Source organism: Lepidochelys olivacea, assembly GCF_965140295.1.
Source record: "Lepidochelys olivacea isolate rLepOli2 genome assembly, chromosome: 2".
NCBI classification, from domain to species: Eukaryota; Metazoa; Chordata; order Testudines; family Cheloniidae; genus Lepidochelys; species Lepidochelys olivacea.
In genome coordinates this window covers 229214706-229235354 of record NC_140412.1, presented here as the reverse complement: position 1 = coordinate 229235354, position 20649 = coordinate 229214706, and the positions used below count along the sequence as shown (strand labels likewise).

Sequence of the window (20649 nt, the reverse complement as noted above, 5' to 3'; positions counted from 1 at the left end):
GACTACAGAAAAGCAGACCCTAAAACAGGGTATGAAGTTCTTCTCTGGCATGATTCCCTTGACTCTTGTGGATTCCAACTCTAGCTATGTGTTCTATCTTAACTAGAAGTTCATGCAGGGATTACTGAGTGAAATTTGTTGTGTTACACCTGAGGTTAGAATTGATTATCCTGACAATTCTTTCTTGCCTCAAAATCTGAGCTGGATTGTCTCCATGTATCTGCTACTATGGGTTCTTGGGGGGTTGGGGGGGTTGGTTTGTTTTGTTTTTTGTTTTTGTTTAAACAAAAAAGTCTTCCAGGGAGAGAGAGAGGAGGAGGGAGAAGACAGGAGTCCAATACCATACTTAAATACTTGATATGCAGCCTGTTTGTTTTTGTTAATCAAGTTTTCTTTACTATTAGGCTACACATGGACTGCACTGCAGAGAGCTGAATAATTTCAAGCAATTAACATTTACCACATGGCACCAAACTCAGAAAATTGATTTAAAATCAATTGAAGAAAAGACTCTTGAAGGGAAATGAGAAGTATGTTGCATTGCAAAACCACCGTTAAAAGTTTCTGGAAGACACGATCTTCAGAAAAATTTTGAAGAGGAACACTCCACAGTCTCTTACTACTAAGGAAAAGTAGTTCTGAACTGAAACTGAATACAGCTTCCTAAACGTAATAATATAATACACTGCATTTATAGCACTTTTTGTCTAAGCATAGTTTGAACAATAAATTGAGCTTCACCACACCACTGTGGGGTATTAACCTAGGGTTGCCAACTTTCTAATCAGACAAAACCAAACACCTCTGCTCTGAGGCAGAGGCCCTGCCCCTGCTCGCTCCATCCCGCCTCTCTCTCTCGCGTGCTCTCTCCCACCCTCACTCTTTCAGCAGAATGGGGCAGGGAGTTGGGGGGGGTGGGGGGGTGGGCTCTGGGGTGGGGCTGGGAGTGAGGGGTTTGGGGTGTCATGGGACTCTGGGCTGGGGTAGAGGCTTGGGGTGCAGAAAGGACTGTGGGGTTCCTGTTTGGTACTTTCCCCTCTCCCTGCACTTCCTGGGTTTCCCAGGAAGTGTCCACTAGGTCTCTGCAGCCCCATGGCACATGGGCAGCCAAGGAGGCGCCACATACTGCACTGCTCCTGCAGCTCCCCTTGGTCACAGTTCCCAGCCAATGGGAGCTGTGGAACTGGCACTGGGGGCGGGGGCAGCACCCGGAGCCTCCCTGGCCGTCCATGCACCTAGGGGGCCGCAAGGACCTGATGGCTGCTTCTGGGAGCCGTGTGGAGCTAGGGTAGGCAGGGAGCCTACCTTAGCCCCAGGGCCCTGCTGTGCCACCCACTGGACTTCTAATGGCCTGGTTGGCAGGTGTTCTGGTTGAAAACTGGATGCCTGGCAACCGTATATTGACCTTTCACAGGTATATAACCTTACATATAGGTAAACTGAATCAACTACTACTTAAGGCAGGGGTGGGCAAACTATGGCCCACCAGCTGTTTTAATCCGGCCCTCTAGCTTCCACTGGGGAGTGGGGTCTGGGTCTTGCCTCCATCTGCCCTTCCAGCTGGGGAGCAGGGTCAGAGGCCGTGCCATGCAGCTCCCGGAAGCAGCGGCATATCCCCCCTCTGGCTCCTGCCCTGTAGAGACAGCCAGGGGCCTCCACTCTGCAAACTGCCCCCGCCACAAGTGCTGCTCCTGTAGCTCCCGTTGGCCAGGAACGACAGCCAGTGGGAGCTGCAGGGGCGGTGCCTGCGGACAGGACAGTGTGCACAGCTGCTGGGCTGCACCTCGGCGTAGGAGCCATAGGGGGGACGTGCTGCTGCTTCTGGGAGGCGCTTGAGGTAAGTGTCACCTGGAGCCTGCACCCCTGAGCCCTGCTCTGCGCCCCAACCTCCTGCCCCAGCCCTGATCCCCTTCCTGCTCTCCAAACCCCTCGTTCCCAGCCCAGAGCACCCTCCTGCATCCCAAAACTCTCATCCCCAGCCCCACCAGAGAACCTGCACCCCCCGCTGGAGCCCTCACCCCTTGTTGTTCAGTGTGGGGTTTGTACACAGAGGCCTATGAGTGTATATGCTAGAAGCTCTCCTTCCCTAGCAGACCTGTACAAGGATGTCTCATATTAAGTCTGTCAATGGTAGGGAAGCAGATGCCAAAAAGGGGGTGGGCAAAAGGAGATGTTAGAGTCATGGCTTGGTACCCCCTTCACAGTGGCCCAGGGAGAAGGGCTGACATGTCAAGGGAAGCCCTTAAGGATGGATCCTGGAAGAAGTCTCAGGAGATACTCTGCCTGCCTTAGGCATAATCTCCTCAATGCTCCTCTTGTAGCCTCCTACATAGAACAGTGATGAAATGTTACTAGCTAGTCCTAAGTGACTTATCTAGGTCATACATTGAGTTTATGGCAGAAGTGGGTACAGAATCAAGGCCTCCTCTCTCCAAGGCCTGTGCTTTAACTGCTAGATGCTCCTGTTCATTAACAGTTTTATGGTGACATTTTTAGACAATTTCACACAAAGTTCAAACAGAACAGCTCAGGGGTCTGCCCCACAAACATAACAGAAGTAAATATTACATAAAAGGAGCAGGAGCAAAACTGACTCTCACTGAGCATTAAGGAGACCCAGTTGCTTGGGACTTGGGTTACAAGAAGCCATTTAAGGGTATTTTGTGTGACTTATCATATTTGATGTCTGTTCTTCGATCATCACATTCTTGTTTTCCTGCTGGATTGCAGATGGGAATGAGGAAAGATCTAATAATACTAGTCTTGAGCCAGTGGACAAGAAACAAGCATCACACAGGATGCATTTTTGTATCTATAAAGGGAAAAAAAAAGGGGGGGGGGGAGGTCCAAATACAGTGAGTGAGTGGAGAGTGGCTGGCAGGTAAATGCTCTAGCTCTTGGAGGTTGAGGGTGGGTGATAGGAGCTTTGCACGAACTCGCAAGCAGTAATATGTCTCGAAGGAGGATGAGCTCCTCGGGCGAAAGGGCTGGCAAAGCCGGGCTCCAGGCCTGTCGGACGCGTCTCCCCTGCCACAGGTTGCCCTGTTACTCTTTCTGGCAGCGCCCCGCTCTGTGCTAGGCATCTCCTGCTTTTCTGCTGGGGCGATGCGGGGCTGGCTGCCGCGGGCTGGCCTGCAGGTGGAGCCCCCTCCCGGCTCTGCGCGGCTGCTGAAGCGGGGCAGAAAGGGTTAATAGCCCGGCTGCCTCAGCCTTTGGGGACCCCTCACACAAATAAATAAATAAGCAGCGCCCTGCCGCCCCCTCCCGCTTTGCGAGGCGCCGGCCGCGGGGACGCAGCGGCGGGGCCAGGATGCGGCAGGGGATAGCAGGGGGGGCCGCAGCCGCTCTCGCCGCAGCGAAAGGCAACATGGAGGGAGGCGCGGAGCGGGCCAGCCCCTGATGCGGCGCTTTCTCCGCCTCCTCCGGGCAGCGGCGAGTCCCTTCCTCCCTCCCGGCGGTTGCGGCGGCGGCGGCGGGTGGAAATGAGCAGGTCGGCGGCGCTTCTCCTCTGCCTGCTGGGCTGCAACGTGTGGAAGGCGGTGACCAAAACCCTGGGGGCGCCCGGCGCCGCTCGAGGTGGGTGCGGGCCGGGCGCGCTTTGTGCTGCCGGGGGAGGGTCTCCAGGGGGGCCGCATTGTGTTGGGGGCGCTGCCCGGGCAGGCGCGGCCGGAGCCCCGCTCCCCCTCTCAGCGCTGCGGCCGCCGGCACCGCTCCGGGGGCTGTTGTTAAGAGCAGGGGCTGCTGGCCAGGCCCGCCTGCTCCCCTTGGCTCGCCCCCCCCCCCCCGAGCCCCGGCAGGTCCTGTCTGGCGCTGGCTGCTGAGCGCCCCGCTCCCCCGCCCCCCCCGACGCAGCGGTGATGGGCGGCTTCGTAAAACCTCGCTCGCCTGGGGCTGGCCGCCTTGCGCCTACCCCCTCCCTTGGCGAGCCCCGCTTGAGGCTGTTGTGTGGCGCCCCCCTCCCCCGCTCTTGCAGGTACCGCTTGGCGCTGGTTACCGTGCAGCCTCCCTCCGCTCGGCAGGTCCCGCTCGGTGCTTTCCCCTCTCCCTGCACGTCTGGCCGGGGGCTCATTGCACCCCTGTAAGCCCCACGTGCGGTCGCCTGCGTTGACCGTGGCTTCAGGTCCTGTTCCGTGACCCAGGCGGGAGGCCCTGGAGCAGCCCCCAAAAGTTTCCTGTCTCTTCCTGGCTGTATTCCGCGGGGGGAGCGCACTGCTGGCTTGGTGTTGCTGACCATCCTGTCTCTTCGCCTGCGCCTTTTGTTTGGAGAGGTGGCCAGTCCGACTCCCCATCCTTACTGCATGTCATACAAGCAGCGTGCCCCTTGCTAGCAATGCATGTGGCACTTCTGTTTGGGCGGGGGGGGGGGAGTGTTCTATTTTAACTTAGGAAAAATCTGCTTTAAATGACTGTCACACCTTTCCCCCAGCTGATTTCACAGCAATATAATCATGGACTTTAGAACCAATACCAGCCTCTTCAAAGGAAAGAATGGACAGCAGTGGGCAACTATTTTGGCATCTAAATTAACTTCGTGGTCCTTTTCACTTAATTTGAGCCCTTTCTACCTGAGTAGGATGGCTCTGCAGTAATCTTATAGTTACTTCCCTCATGTGATGTGGTTTCATCAGCAAAATGTGTCTGTACTGTAAAAATGTGACACTGCGAAGGAGATACTGTAGGTGGGAGATACTCAATCACAGATTAGTCATGCTTCCACACTGCATTTCTACCCTTTATTATTGCAGTAGTGTTCAGTTTCTCTCCAGGCTTCATTCTGCATAGCTCAGAAAGGGATCGTACATCTTGGCTTCTGGGAGCTCATAGGTATGTTAAACAGCAGAAAATGTAGCTTGCTGGTGGTAAATAGTTTGCTACAAGAGAATATATTTGCAGACTGGTTAGTATTTGCCTATTAGTTAACCTTGTGAAATAGCTAAGTATCAATGTCATTTCGTGTGGGAGAGGTTCTCTCCCCCGCCCCCCTTTAGCCTTCAGGAGAGCAGGTTAATTATATCCTTCCATAACAACTAAGGTGGATATGCAATACATCAGGGATACAATTGTACCCTATTTCCTCCCACATTCTCTGCCCCCCCTTTTCTATGTCTTTAAGGGTCAGTAGTCTCTAAGTGCCCCCCCCTTTTTTATACAAACAAAAATGACATTTAGGTTCTTAGAGGTCATTCTGTTTTTAATAAATTCTTTTGTTCTTTGATTCCCAATCATCATTTCTACAACATCCAGTAAAATACAAACTATAGTCCTGTGGTCTGATACTGAGTGATCAAAATTTTGGTATCTTGTTGCAAAATCTACTGTGTTAACAAGATCTTTTTTAACAAGATTGGAAAAGGGGCAGAGGATTTGACTTTGAAACTTGAGATTTCTTATTTCAAATCAACTATCAACTATTCTGCTAAACTTTGTGTTTGGGGCACTTGCAAAACACAGAATTTATACTGAATTAGTTCACAGATATGTCAACAAAAATATACACATCCTTTGAAGGTGACATTTGACAACAGAATTTGATTTTTATTTTGGTATATAATCAGTATAGTGATAAGGAGAATATTTACTGATTTCTGTCAAAATTCTTGATATGTTGGTGAAATTACAGTGCAGTTTGACTTTTTTTTTTTTCTTCATTCACTGTCAGCTCTTTTTAGAGGCAGCTCTTTCTAACTCATAGCAACTGGAAAAGTAATGGCTGTAGCAACAATATAACTTGATTTATTAAATTTATTTTTATGTAAATCATGAGGAAAGACAGGGAGTTGGCCATTATACAGTATCTATACTCAGGACTGTTTTTAAACTTGATAGTTTGACCTTTTTATTGCTTGCGGATATGTCATTCTTGAGTGAGCAGAGAATATTGATGTATGATGAATAAAATGATCAAATTCTGTCTTCAGTATTTGAACATCTGAGGTTTACTGATGTAGAGTAGACCGCTTTCTGGGCTTTCACTACTATTTTTCAGTTTTCCCCTCTATTCTAAGCTATCTATATGCATGCTTTGGAAGATAGACATGTGGAGGTTCATTTTAGTATTAAAAAGTATCCAGTTTAGCTCAGGTAAGTAGTGACCACAAGTTTTTCTGGAAGCTTATGAATTTGTGGTCATAGTAAAGTCTAGAGAATAGGTAGCTAAATCCCCCAAATAACCATTGCAGTTGATACTAATTGGGATTCCTTATTGGTAGACTCAAAATTGAAGGCAAGTGTTTGAATGGTTATGAAGACTGAAGTTACGCCCGCCCCTCTCTCCCCCACCCCCACTTCAGCACTTGTGTTGGTACTTCTAGGTCAAGGTTGAGGCATACTGGGATCAGGGGTTAGAAATCTTTGCAATTGTCCATGTTGTGTCTCTTGTGTGGATGAGGTATAAGATTGGTTTGGGAAGGATTAGAGAGGACCACAAACTGGATTGGATCAGGTTGGTGAAGAGAATGTAAAGTCCGGAACAGGAAGCAAGGAAAACGTTGACAGTGAGATACAACTAGACAGTTGAATAATTTTTGAAAGAGAAATGATGGATATCCCATCAATTGCAGTATTTAAATTGTAATTGGACAAAACACTAGAAAACTCTGTAGAGAATAGTTCTTGTTGATAGGGTTGGAGTAGATGAGATTTGATTAGATTCTTCTATATTCCTATAATCAGACTGGCTATGTGGAATTTGAACTTTGTGCCATATGAATGTGGGGTTATAGCTGGCACCTTTGTTAAGGAAGCGGTGAAGAGAGAATACAGCTCCAAAAAAAATCTCATGATTTGATATTTTTCCTCCTCCTCTGGCACCAGCTCTAGCCCCAAATATGAATGGCACCAAGTTCAAATTCTGCTCAGCCAGGCTGATTCCACAATTCAATGAATATGAAAGGTACTGATAATTAAGCTTCATCGTTTACACCCCATTAAAAAAATTGGGTAACATTGGCACTTGAGTTGTTTCAGTATGTCTGGCTCAGCATGTAAATGGATGGATGCAATGTTGCCTCTGAAGATGTGCCTCTGAACCACAAGGATTAGAAAATATTTTAAGAAATCCCCTAACTTCTGGAGTATACAGCGAAATCCGCACAGACGCTAGTTTTGTTTATTTTATGAATGTTGAGGCTTGGTGTCCCTGCGGATGAGGTAATTGTGAGCTCATTTAGATAAATTTAAGAATTAGTAGGATTATAAGTTTTCACCCTCTCCAAACTCTACTGCTTAAAATTGAATCAATATTTCAAATGAGGACTTAATTTCAGGTTTTAAATAAAACTATAAATGTCAGCTATTCTTCTATTTGAACATTTGTTGAAAGAATACTAACACTAACGTAAGCCAGTGTCATAAAGATAAACCAAACTACTTTGGCCTTATGTGCACTGGAAATTGTGTTGAAGAATCTAAATAAAACATAGGGCAATTTCCGATCATGTGAACCGATGTCTTCCAAATTTAGGAGGTTTGCCAGGCTTCTCAGTAGTAATTCATTTAAGCATTGCAGGAAGGACAGTACAAATCTGTGGAGACTTAGCAAGATCTGTTTAATTTCTGCAGGAATTTTTTTTATTTTTCTAGTTGGTGCATCCTATTTTAACAATGTGGGGCCATTCTAAATACTAGGTTTTTTTAAGATGAGATGCCATGGCTGCTCGAGGATCATGTTTTAGAGATATTCCAGACAATCTCTAATGGCACTGCAGGAGTCCAGCATGTTTTATGTGACATGATAGATGCTATTTATAATTTTTAAGGTAGTAGCAAACGTCTCATTTGTTCAGAATATTTCACTACAGTACTTAACCTGTTCAAAATCTGCAACCTTATTGGAATTGCTTCCAGTTGATGGAGGGAGTCACAGGATGTGTGCTAAGTATCTCCCCCTCACCCCCCATGATTATTAGTTGGATGTTTCTAGCATGACAGTAAGGAAAGGTAGACAGACAAGGTGGTGAGGTTGAGGTAATATCTTGTACTGGACCTATTTCTGTTGGTGCGAGACAAATTTTCGAGCTAAACAGAGCATACAGCAAGGAAAGGGTTAATAGTTGGGATTTAAATGGCCTTAATTAGCCTTCACAGTATCAGCTCACTTGGATAAATGGTGGTGGGGAAATCTGACACTTTTTGGTGCTGTTGTTTGTTTTTTACTGACTGGCTGCAGACTTGGACAACATTACATTAATTCACACTGTGCAAGCTAATGTCACAACTGTAAGGGCTTGGTAGTTCATGAACATGATTACTCTGAAGAATATGGTTAAAGCAACTGAGAAACCCTGAATTCTTGTTTTTATTGGGTTTTTCTGTTTGTTGTTTTTTTGGTGAGCCATTTCCCCAAACGGTCTGTTTTAACCTGGACAATAGGTAATGTTAGGGGGTGAGAAGTGCAACTAAGGACACTAACACTTTTTGCAATGCAGATTTTGGCCTCCACATTTGGACCATATCTACTTAATGAGCTACTAATTACTAAAAAAAACAGCCTCCGCCCCTCCTGCTAGTAATAGCTCGTTTTAAGTGATCACTCTCCTCACAGTGTGCATGATAAACACCCATTTTTTCGTGTTCTGTGTGTATATAAATCTCCTCACTGTATTTTCCACTGAATGCATCCGATGAAGTGAGCTGTAGCTCACGAAAGCTCATGCTCAAATAAATTGGTTAGTCTCTAAGGTGCCACAAGTACTCCTTTTCTTTTTGCGAATACAGACTAACACAGCTGCTACTCTGAAAGGAGTACTTGTGGCACTTTAGAGATTAACAAATTTATTTGAGCATAAGCTTCTGTGGGCTACAGCCCACTTCATTGGATGCATAGAATGGAACGGCACAGGAGCTAGCAAACAGAGCTGTAAACAGGGGAGTTTGAGTGGGAGTTCTGTTGGAGGAGAAGGTATTTGTATTTGGCTTTGTATTTGTAGTATTTGTACGTGTAGAGGCTTGTAGGGGCTTCGTGCTGGGAGAGAAGCTGAGCCCTGATTAGGAGGCGGGGCTTCTCTGACTAGGGGTCCTAAAAGGTAGCCAGCCAGTCAGGCAGCGGCACAGGAGCTAGCCAACAGAGCTGTAAACAGGGGCGTTTGAATGGGAATTTGTCTTGTGGTGCTTGTTTGGGGTTTGTTTGTGCTGTGGGTGGTGGTGTTTTGGTGGTGTTTGTGTTTCCCAGATTAACAGGGTTTAGGTGGGAAGGCTATGACAGATACAGAGGCAGCAGTGGGAGTGACCCATGTAGTGGAAGACGCAATGAAGATGACTGGATGTGGAAGCTGTGGTATGTACATGATCCTGGAGGGAGTACCTGGTAAAAGTTTTGTCTGTATGAAATGCCGTCTGATAGAGCTGATGGAGGAAAAGATGCAGGTGGAAAGTCTGGTTGAGTTTAGGAAGGGGTTTGAGCAGATTATGAGCAAAGATATGAGGTATCTGGAGGGAAAAGCTCAGACTTGCAGATGAAAGCAGGACTGGGGAATTCTGAGGGGAGACTGGGTGAGGAAAGTGGTCAGTGGAAACATGTGACTAAAAGAACCAGGCAGAGGAAAAGACGGGCTAGTGAAGGAGAAATAGAGCTCAAGAATAGGTTTGCAGAGTTGGAAAATGAAGAAGGGGCTCAGGTAATCACTGAAGATGGAAGGGCAAGGAAGAAGAGAAGAGCGGCTAGTCCTATAGGAAAAGGGGAAGAGTTAATGGAGACTACACCAAATATGAGCCCCAGGAGGATACAGGATGGGTTGAAGAGGATTACAAGGGAGAATAGGAATGGAAAGAACTTATAGCCAGAGGGAACAGGGGATAGACTGGAGAATAGCACCGTCACCAGGAAAAGGCAGGTCTATATGATCGGGGACTCTTTACTAAGAGGAATAGACAGGCCTGTAACCAGAGCTGATCCAGAGAATAGGAGGGTGTGCTGTCTTCCAGGTGCTAAGATACGGGATGTAGATGGGATGTAGAAAAGGATCCTAAAGGGAGCAGGAAAGAATCCCTTAATTATCCTTCATGTGGGAACAAATGATTCGGCTAGATTCTTGCTGGAAAGTATTAAGGAAGACTATGCTAGGCTGGAGAAGACGCTAAAGGAAATTGAGGATCAGGTGATCTTTAGTGGGATTTTGCCTGTTCCTAGAGAAGGGCAACAAAGGTGAAAAGATTATGACTGTCAACAGATGGCTTAGCCAGTGGTGCTATAAGGAGGGCTTTGGGATGTATGGCCACTGGGAAGCATTCATGGACAGAGAACAGATCTCTCGGGATGCACTTCATCTGAGTAGGGAAGGAAATAGACTTCTAGGATGGAGGCTGGCGCAACTGATTAAGAGAGCTTTAAACTAGGAATCTGGGGGAGGTGGTTGGGAGATGTCCAGATGATCTCCATGCTGGATTTTAGCATTGAGAGGAAAGAAAACGAAGTAAGAGAGGATACAGCTGTGGGTAGGAGAATGTATATAAGGAGGAAGGGCAGTGTAGATACCAGTCTAAAAGGTTATACTGGCTGTAGAATGACTGTGCCTAATCGGGTACAGAATGTGAGTGAGGCCAAACAGCAAAAATTAAGATGTTTGTACACCAATGCGAGGAGCCCAGGTAACAGAATGGAGGAACTAGAGCTACTGGTGCAGGAAGTGAAACCAGATATTATAGGGGTAACAGAAACATGGTGGGATAGTCGTCATGACTGGACTACAGGTATTGAAGGGTATGTGCTGTTTAGGAAAGACCGAAAGAAAGGTAAAGTTGGTGGAGTAGCATTGTATATCAATGATGAGGTAGAATGTAAATAAATAAGAAGCGATGGAATGGATAAGACAGAGTCTGTCTGGGCAAAAATTACATTGGGGAAGAAAGCTATTAGAGCCTCCCCTGGGATAGTGCTTGGGGTATGCTATAGACCGCTGGGATCTAATTTGGATATGGATAGAGCCCTTTTTCATGTTTTTAATAAAGTAAATAGTAATGGAAACTGCGTGATCATGGGAGACTTGAACTTCCCAGATACAGACTGGAGGACGAGTGCTAGTAATAATAATAGGGCTCAGATTTTCCTAGATGCGATAGCTGATGGATTCCTTCAGCAAGTAGTAGCTGAACCGACTAGAGGGGATGCCATTTTAGATTTGGTTTTCGTGAGTAGTGAGGACCTCACAGAAGAAATGGTTGTAGGGGATAATCTTGACTCAAGTGATCATGAGCTAATTCAGTTCAAATTGAACGGAAGGATTAACAAAAATAAATCTGCAGCTAGGGTTTTTGATTTCAAAAGGGCTGACTTTCAAACATTAAGGAAATTAGTTAGGGCAGTGGATTGGACTGAAGAATTTATGGATCTAAAGGTAGAGGAGGCCTGGGATTATTTTAAATCAAAGCTGCAGAAGCTATCAGAAGCCTGCATCCCAAGAAAGGGGAAAAATTCATAGGCAGGAGCTGTAGACCATGCTGGATGAGCAAGCATCTCAGGGAGGTGATTAAGAAAAAAGCAGAAAGCATACAGGGAGTGGAAGAAAGGAGGGATCAGCAAGGAAAGCTATCTTACTGAGGTCAGAACATGTAGAGATAAAGTGAGACAGGCTAAAAGTCAGGTAGAGTTGGACCTTGCAAAGGGAATTAAAACCAATAGTAAAAGGTTCTATAGCCACATAAATAAGAAGAAAACAAAGAAAGAAGAAGTGGGACCGCTAAACACTGAGGATGGAGTGGAGGTCAAGGATAATCTAGGCATGGCCCAATATTTAAACAAATACTTTGCCTCAGTCCTTAATAAGACTAAAGAGGATCTTAGGGATAATGGTAGCATGACAAATGGGAATGAGGATATGGAGGTAGATATTACCATATCAGAGGTAGAAGTGAAACTCAAACAGCTTAATGGGACTAAATCGGGGGGGCCCAGATAATCTTCATCCAAGAATATTAAAGGAATTGGCACATGAAATTGCAAGCCCATTAGCAAGACTTTTTAATGAATCTGTAAACTCAGGGGTTGTACCGTCTGACTGGAGAATTGCTAACATAGTTCCTATTTTTAAGAAAGGGAAAAAACGTGATCCGGGTAACTACAGGCCTGTTAGTTTGACATCTGTAGTATGCAAGGTCTTGGAAAAAATTTTGAAGGAGAAGATAGTTAAGGACATTGAAGTCAATAGTAAATGGGACAAAATACAACATGGTTTTACAAAAGGCAAATTGTGCCAATCCAACCTGATCTCCTTCTTTGAGAAAGTAACAGATTTTTTAGACAAAGGAAACGCAATGGATCTAATTTACCTAGATTTCAGTGAGGCGTTTGATACCGTGCCACATAGGGAATTATTAGTTAAATTGGATAAGATGGGGATCAATAGGAAAATTGAAAGGTGGATAAGGAATTGGTTAAAGGGAAGACTACAACAGGTCCTACTGAAAGGTGAACTGTCGGGCTGGAGGGAGGTTACCAGTGGAGTTCCTCAAGGATCGGTTTTGGGACCTTAAATCTTATTTAATCTTTTTATTACTGACTTTGTCACAAAAAGTGGGAGTGTGCTAATAAAGTTTGCGGATGATACAAAGCTGGGAGGTATTGCCAATTTAGAGAAGGACAGGGATATCCTACAGGAGGATCTGGATGACCTTGTAAACTGGACTAATAGTAATAGGATGAAATTTAATAGTGAGAAGTGTAAGGTCATGCATTTAGGGATTAATATAACAAGAATATTAGTTATAAACTGGGGATGTGTCAATTAGAAGTAACGGAGGAGGAGAAGGACCTTGGAGTATTGGTTGATCATAGGATGACTATGAACCGCCAATGTGATATGACCGTGAAAAAAGCTAATGCGGTCTTGGGATGCATCAGGAGAGGTATTTCCAGTAGGGATAAGGAGGTTTTAGTACTGTTCTACAAGGCATTGGTGAGGCCTCATCTGGAATACTGTGTGCAGTTCTGGTCTCCCATGTTTAAGAAGGATGAATTCAAACTGGAACAGGTACAGAGAGGGGCTACTAGGATGATCTGAGGAATGGAAAACTTGTCTTATGAAAGGAGACTCAAGGAGCTTGGCTTGTTTAGCCTAACTAAAAGAAGGTTGAGGGGAGATATGATTGCTCTCTATAAATATATCAGAGGGATAAATATCGGAGAGGGAGAGGAATTATTTAAGCTCAATACCAATGTGGACACAAGAACAAATGGATATAAACTGGCCACCAGGAAATTTAGACTTGAAATTAGACGAAGGTTTTTAACCATCAGAGGAGTGAAGTTTTGGAATAGCCTTCCAAGGGAAGCAGTGGGGGCAAAAGATCTATCTGGCTTTAAGATTAAACTCGATAAGTTTATGGAGGAGATGGTATGATGGGTTAACATGGTTTTGGTAATTAAATATTCATGGTAAATAGGCCCAATGGCCTGTGATGGGATATTAGATGGGGTGGGATCTGAGTTACCCAGGAAAGAATTTTCTGTAGTATCTGGCTGATGAATCTTGCCCATATGCTCAGGGTTTAGCTGATCGCCATATTTGGGGTTGGGAAGGAATTTTCTTCCAGGGCAGATGGGAAGAGGCCCTGGAGGTTTTTCACCTTCCTCTGTAGTATGGGGCACGGGTCACTTGCTGGAGGATTCTCTGCTTCTTGAAGTCTTTAAACCACGATTTGAGGACTTCAATAGCTCAGACATAGGTGAGAGGTTTTTTGCAGGAGTGGGTGGGTGAAGTTCTGTGGCCTGTGTTGTGCAGGAGGTCAGACTAGATGATCATAGTGGTCCTTCTGACCTAAATATCTATGAATTTATGAACAAGTAGTAAGAAGATATATATACACAAACACAGAGAACATGAAAAAGTGGAGTAAGAGGCTAATTAATTAAGATGAGCTGTTATCAGCAGGAGAAAAAACAACTTTTGTAGTGATAATCAAGATGGCCCATTTAGACAGTTGACAAGAAGGTTTGAGCATACTTAACATGGGGAAATAGATTCAATATGTGTAATGATCCAGCCACTCCCAGTCTCTATTAAAATCCAAGTTAATAGTATCTAGTTTGCATATTAATTCAAGCTCAGCAGTTTCTCGTTGGAGTCTATTTTTGAAGCTTTTTTGTTGCAAAATTGCCACCTTTAAGTCTATTACTGAGTGGCTACAGAGGTTGAAGTGTTCTCCTTCGGGTTTTTGAATGTTATGATTCCTGATGTCAGATTTGAGTCCATTTATTCTTTTGCATAGAGACTGTCCGGTTTGGCCAATGTACATGGCAGAGGGGCATTGCCTGCACATGATGGCATATATCACATTGGTAGATGTGCAGGTGAACGAGCCCCTGATGGCGTGGCTAATGTGATTAGGTCCTATGATGGTGTCACTTGAATAAATACGTGGACAGAGTTGGCATTGGGCTTTATTGCAAGGATAGGTTCCTGGGTTAGTGATTCTGTTGTGTGGTGTGTGGTTGCTGGTGAGTATTTGCTTCAGGTTGGGGGGCTGTCTGTAAGCGAGGACTGGTCTGTCTCCCAAGATCTGTAAGAGTGAGGGATCATTTTTCAGGATAGGTTGTAAATCTTTGATTATGCGCTGGAGAGGTTTTAGTTAGGGACTGAAGGTGACAGCTAGTGGCGTTCTGTTATTTTCTTTGTTGGGCCTGTCCTGTCCCATGGTAGGTGACTTCTGGGTCCAGACAATGAAGATGTCATCAATGTAGCACAAGTAGAGTAGGGGCATTAGGGGACGAGAGCTGAGGAAGCGTTGTTCTAAGTCAGCCATAAAAATGTTGGCATACTGGATTGGTCTAGGCTGAGGTTGATGGTGGGATGAAAATTGTTGAAATCATGGTGGAATCCCTCAAGGGTGGCTTTTTCATGGGTCCAGTGCTGTCAGTACAGTGCTGTTGTCATCATGAATAAGTTGGAATATGAACAAGAGGCTGCTAGGCAGCTCTCTAACTCCACATTCTGCAGGCCATTATCCTGGGCCAGATCCCACTGAGGATTACCAAAAGAAACAACACCATCTGCTCAAGAAACTCCCTGAAAAAGCACAGGAATAGATGTGCCACATGCCTAGAACCTTGACCAGGGTATTTTATCTGCTTCCCAAGATCCATAAACCTGGGAATCCTGGACGCCCCATCATCTCAGGCAGTGGCACCCTAACAGCAGGATTGTCTGACTATGTGGACTCTCCCCTTAGGCCCTACGCTACCAGCACTCCCAGCTATCTTCAAGACACCACTGACTTCCTGAGGAAACTACAATCCATCAGTGATCTTCCAGAAAACACCCTCCTGGCCACTATGGATGTAGAAGCCCTCTACACCAACATTACACAAGCTATCAGGAACAGTATCTCCGACAATGTCATGGCAAACCTGGCAAAATGTGACTGACCTTTGACTTTGTCCTCACCCACAACTATTTCACGTTTGGGGACAGTACATACCTTCAAGTCAGCGCCACTGCTATGGGTACCCGCATGGCCCCACACTATGCCAACATTTTTATGGCTGACTTAGAACAACGCTTCCTTAGGTCTTGTCCCCTAATGCCCCTACTCTACTTGCGCTACATTGATGACATCTTCATCATCTGGACCCATGGAAAAGAAGCCCTTGAGGAATTCCACCGTGACTTCAACAATTTCCATCCCACCATCAACCTCAGCCTAGACTAATCCACACAAGCGGCCCATTTCCTGGACCCTACTGTGCTAATAAGCGATGGTCACATAAACACCACCCTATACTGGAAACCTACTGACCGCTATACTTACCTACATGCCTCCAGCTTCCATCCAGGACACACCACATGATCCATTGTCTACTGCCAAGCTCTACGATACAACTGCATTTGCTCCAATCCCTCAGACAGAGACAAACACCTACAAGATCTCTATCAAGCATTCTTAAAACTACAATACCCACCTGCTGAAGTGAAAAAAACAGATTGACAGTGCCAGAAGAGTACCCAGAAGTCACTTATTACAGGACAGGCCCAACAAAGAAGAAAACAGAACGCCACTAGTTGTCACCTTCAGTCCCCAACTAAAATCTCTCCAGCGCATCATCAAAGATTTACAACCTATCCTGAAAAATGATCCCTCACTCTCACAGATCTTGGGAGACAGACCAGTCCTTGCTTACAGACAGCCCCCCAACTGAAGCAAATACTCTCCAGCAACCTCACACCACACAACAAAAACACTAACCCAGGAATCTATCCTTGCAACAAAGCCCGATGCCAACTGTGTCCGCATATTTATTCAAGTGATACCATCATAGGACCTAATCCTATTAGCCACGCCATCAGGGGCTCGTTCACCTGCACATCTACCAATGTGATATATGCCATCATTTGCCAGCAATGCCCCTCTTCCATGTACATTGGCCAAACCGGACAGTCTCTATGCAAAAGAATAAATGGACTCAAATCTGACATCAGGAATCATAACATTCAAAAACCCGAAGGAGAACACTTCAACCTCTGTAGCCACTCAGTAATAGACTTAAAGGTGGCAATTTTGCAACAAAAAAGCTTCAAAAATAGACTCCAATGAGAAACTGCTGAGCTTGAATTAATATGCAAACTAGATACCATTAACTTGGATTTTAATAGAGACTGGGAGCGGCTGGGTCATTACACATATTGAATCTATTTCCCCATGTTAAGTATGCTCAAACCTTCTTGTCAACTGTCTAAATGGGCCATCTTGATTATCACTAAAAAGTTTTTTTTTCTCCTGCTGATAACAGCTCATCTTAATTAGCCTCTTACTCTACTTTTTCATGTTTTCTCTGTGTGTGTGTGTGTGTGTGTGTATATATATATATACACACATCTTCCTATATGTTCCATTCTATGCATCCGATGAAGTGGGCTGTAGCCCACGAAAGCTTATGCTCAAATAAATTTGTTAGTCTCTAAGGTGCCACAAGTACTTCTGTTCTTTTTGATACAGACTAACATGGCTGCTACTCTGAAACCTACTAATTACTAGCATCCTTCAAACACAAACGTTTACCTTAGTGAGACTGTCAGGCTACTCACATGTAATTCAGGACTTTATCTAGGTAACTCTAAGGCCAAAATGTGTAGCTTTATTTTTATTTAAAAAAACATAGTGTTAGCTAACATATGGTAAAATCCTAGTGCGGATAAGGCAGTTGCAGTTTTCACACAGGCCAAAGTAAATCCTAGGCTTGCCCCCAGTATGTACTTCAACCTGCTAACACATGTGAAAACTACAAACTGTCTTGTTCATACTAAGAGTTAATCAGTGTTAACTGCCATTAACCAACAGATGGCGTAAATGCCCCCCTCCACACACTCACACTCACACTCACACTCACACTCACACTCACACTCACACTCACACTCACACTCTCACACTCACTTTTTTCCTGTTGGGATGCATCCTAAGGCAGGGGTCTGGAGCCCCATGCGGCTCTTCAGAAGTTAATATGCGGCTCCTTGTACAGGCACCGACTCCGGGGCTGGAGCTGCAGGTGCCAACTTTCCAATGTGCCGGGGGGTGCTCACTGCTCAACCCCTGACTCTGCCACAGGCCCTGCCCCCACTCCACCCCTTCCCACCCCCTCTCCTGAGCCTGCAGTGCCTTCACTCCTCCGCTCTCCCCCCGCAGAGCCTCTTGCACGCCACGAAACAGCTGATCCAAAGGTGCAGGGAAGGAAGGAGAGGCGCTGATCGGCTAAGCTGCCGGTGGGTGGGAGGTGCTGGGAGCGGGGTCGGGGAGCTGATGGGCTGCTGATGTATTACTGTGGCTCTTTGGCAATCTACATTGGTAAATTCTGGCTCCTTCTCAGGCTCAGGTTGTTCACCCCTGCCCTAAGGGGTGAGACTAGAACATGGTTCTTGGAATTTGTGGGACAAAGGACTGCCTTCTTTGCCAATTGCTGGCTAAATGGACAGCTTTGAACATAATCTAACTTACCGGAGAACACTATGTTTATTTGATAGGTTCCCAGTAAAAGCAGCTCTAGCATGTGCATGTCACCTTCCCTCAACCTCCCAGGGTAGAGGGGTGGGTGGGGGTGTGTGTGTGTATTGGAGAGAGGAGGTTTGTGCTGATCATGTTTGTTGCAAAACTGAAATATGCAGGACTTTTTGTGAAATTTCAAGGAGCCTTGTGCGTCAATGAATGCCTACTCATGTTTCTTAGGCATCAATGAGAGTAGGCACCTGTGCATCAAGGAGAGAGAGGTTTTACTATTGCAAGGTCTGTGCTAGGAAATTAGGTCAGTGTGTAACTTCGTCACTCAGGGATGTGAAAAATCCATGCTCCTGAGCAATGCAGTTAAACTGACCTAACCCCGGAGTAGACAGCATTAAGTTGACAGGAGAATTCTTCCATTGGCATAGCTACCACCTCCTGGGGAGGTGGAGTACCTATGCCAGTGAGAGAAGCCCTCCCATCAGCATAGGTAGATTCTTCACTGAAGCACTACAGCGGGCACAGGTGCAGTGTTTTAAGGGCCTTAGAGTTACCTGTATATAATAATGAGTCTGACATTAGTAATGTAGTGACATGAATAATAGTTAGCTGTGCTTATCGTTATACTGTCTATTGTTGCTTAAACCGTACAAAGGAGTCCATCCTCTCTATAACCAGGGGGAGGTGAGCATTCCCATAGCCAAGCCCTGCTCACAATTATCATGGAGTCTCCAGGAATTAAAGATTAATCTTGAACTAAAGATTATGTCGTGTGATGAAACCACCAGGAATACGTTCAACCAAAATTGGCAACCCTAGTTTCAGCTCACGTTACAACAGAGCCTGGGTTTCTTTCTCTCTCTCACATACACAAAATCAGTTGGCTGGGCCAGGCTTAAAACCCCTCTAAACCTGGGTCAGAAACTTGTAAGAGCCCAGCTAACTGCACAGAATAGACATACACCCAGATGTTAAAGTAAGGGGCTGTGGTGTGGAGCAGAAATTGTCCTCTGCTAGAAACAAAGCTGAACTGTCCCTGAGTTAGGTAAACAGTGATGGCTCCCTCTTGTTTCAATTTACTTTAATCGTTGTCTGCTTGCAATAGAATAAGGTCCTCTTTTGTTTCACATTTAAATGTATATATTAAAATTGCAACAAGTATTTCTCAAATGATGATTTGAATACTTTCTTGGCAATAGAAAAACTACAATGAATAAAGGTAACTTTTATGTACAAAACTTCCTTGGATCAACAGTTTTGCCCAGCCCGTCCAATTTACACCCATATCCGAGATACCAGAACTAAGGATAGTTGTGTGACAAACTGATGAATGTTAGGCAAAATAACTCGTTAATGAGGATGCCAGACACTTAACAATTTGTATATTTGTTTTGCATCAAGTAGTTTTTGTTACACAACTATAGTCCTGTTTTACCTAGTCAGGTTTTGCTAACATGGTATTGCAGTCTGGCCCTGTCTTTGTGAAGCTGGATATCCCGAATAACATCCATAAAATAAACTATGAAGTGTCAAAGATGTGAAGGCTTTCTACTGGTCAGGCTTGCAATTCATTAGGCTAAGCTACCTTGCCAAAGAGCCTGAACCAGGAGGATAACTTTTTTTTTCTTATGGCACTGTTTGCATGTCTAATGGTTCCTTGTTCATTTATACATAAATGTAAGGAAAGGCTTGGTGAAACAAGGCAGGGATTTGTGGAGCTATTTGGGCTTCTCCTCATGATTAATGAGGGTAGTTATACTGGTATTTATTCCTTTATGCTGGTACAACTACATCCACCCTAGGAGATTGCATCCCTTTAATTAAATTGTTGTGTAGACCACTTCTTAGTTGTCTTCCCCGTGTCCCCAAAATCTCCAGAAATGTTTTAAAGGAAATGGTCTATTTTGAAGAAGAAAATGGAGAAGGAATCAGAAGGGCAATACTGAGCAGCATAGTATTAACTACTGCATCAGAATATATTCCTCAAGAAGGTTCTGAGTGCTACTCCTGTTGACTGACATGAGCAACACTTTCTAGGGTGCACTAGTGTTGCTTGAGGTGGGCAAGTACTGTCTGGAAAATAAATGGGTTCAGGAGCTCTGGGGAGACCAGTGGTGCTGCAGGCTTTGAGACAGACAATGGAAAGTAAACACAGCTAAACAGTAGAAAAAACTCTTTATTCTTCACACTGTGTTCAGGGAAAAGGGGTGGCACAAACTCAAGATTGCTGTGGCAGTTGCTCTTTGCTCTACTGTAAATTATTCCCCTGGCAAGTTATGAAACTGAGTGGCACACTGTTCTGGACAAATCCTACACCAGCTTTAAAAGCTATTTGTGGTAATACTGATGAAAGCCACTGTGAAGTAATGTGGCATACTTGCCGCTGCCACTTCACTGTTAATACCCAGCTGTTTCCATACCAGAGCTTTTGTTTTGTTTTGGGCACGCATCTGGGTTTAGTGTCTTCTATTTTCTGTGATTTGCCAATCCTCATAGGTGAGAAACAGAGCTGCTGGAACAGAAATTGAATAAGCAATATGAACAATTGCAAAATTTAGCTCTTCACATTGAGGGAGATTTTTTTCAAAAGTGTGAATGGCAGTTAGGTACCAAATTCCCACAAAGTCAGTGGGTGCCTAACTGCCATTTGTACCTTTTGAAATCTGCCCCATCATGCTACGTTAATTTCCATCAAAAGTTAGCTCTCTCACAGTGGTGTGCAAGAAAATGTGT

The 20649-nt window shown here is 45.0% G+C and overlaps 1 protein-coding gene across 2 annotated transcripts in view; it reads left to right on the top strand.

The window, feature by feature from the left end:
• The first annotated feature begins 3189 nt into the window (after positions 1 to 3189).
• FAM171A1 (family with sequence similarity 171 member A1) overlaps positions 3190 to 20649 on the top strand; it is a 133316-nt gene continuing 115856 nt past the window's right edge. Inside the window, exon 1 of one of the 2 annotated variants that reach the window (XM_084619202.1) lies at positions 3190 to 3576. In XM_084619202.1, coding sequence (XP_084475328.1) covers positions 3483 to 3576 — 94 coding nt within the window. In that variant the 5' untranslated portion in view covers positions 3190 to 3482. The remainder of the gene's footprint in view (positions 3577 to 20649) is intronic. The other variant, XM_084619201.1, reaches the window with a different exon arrangement.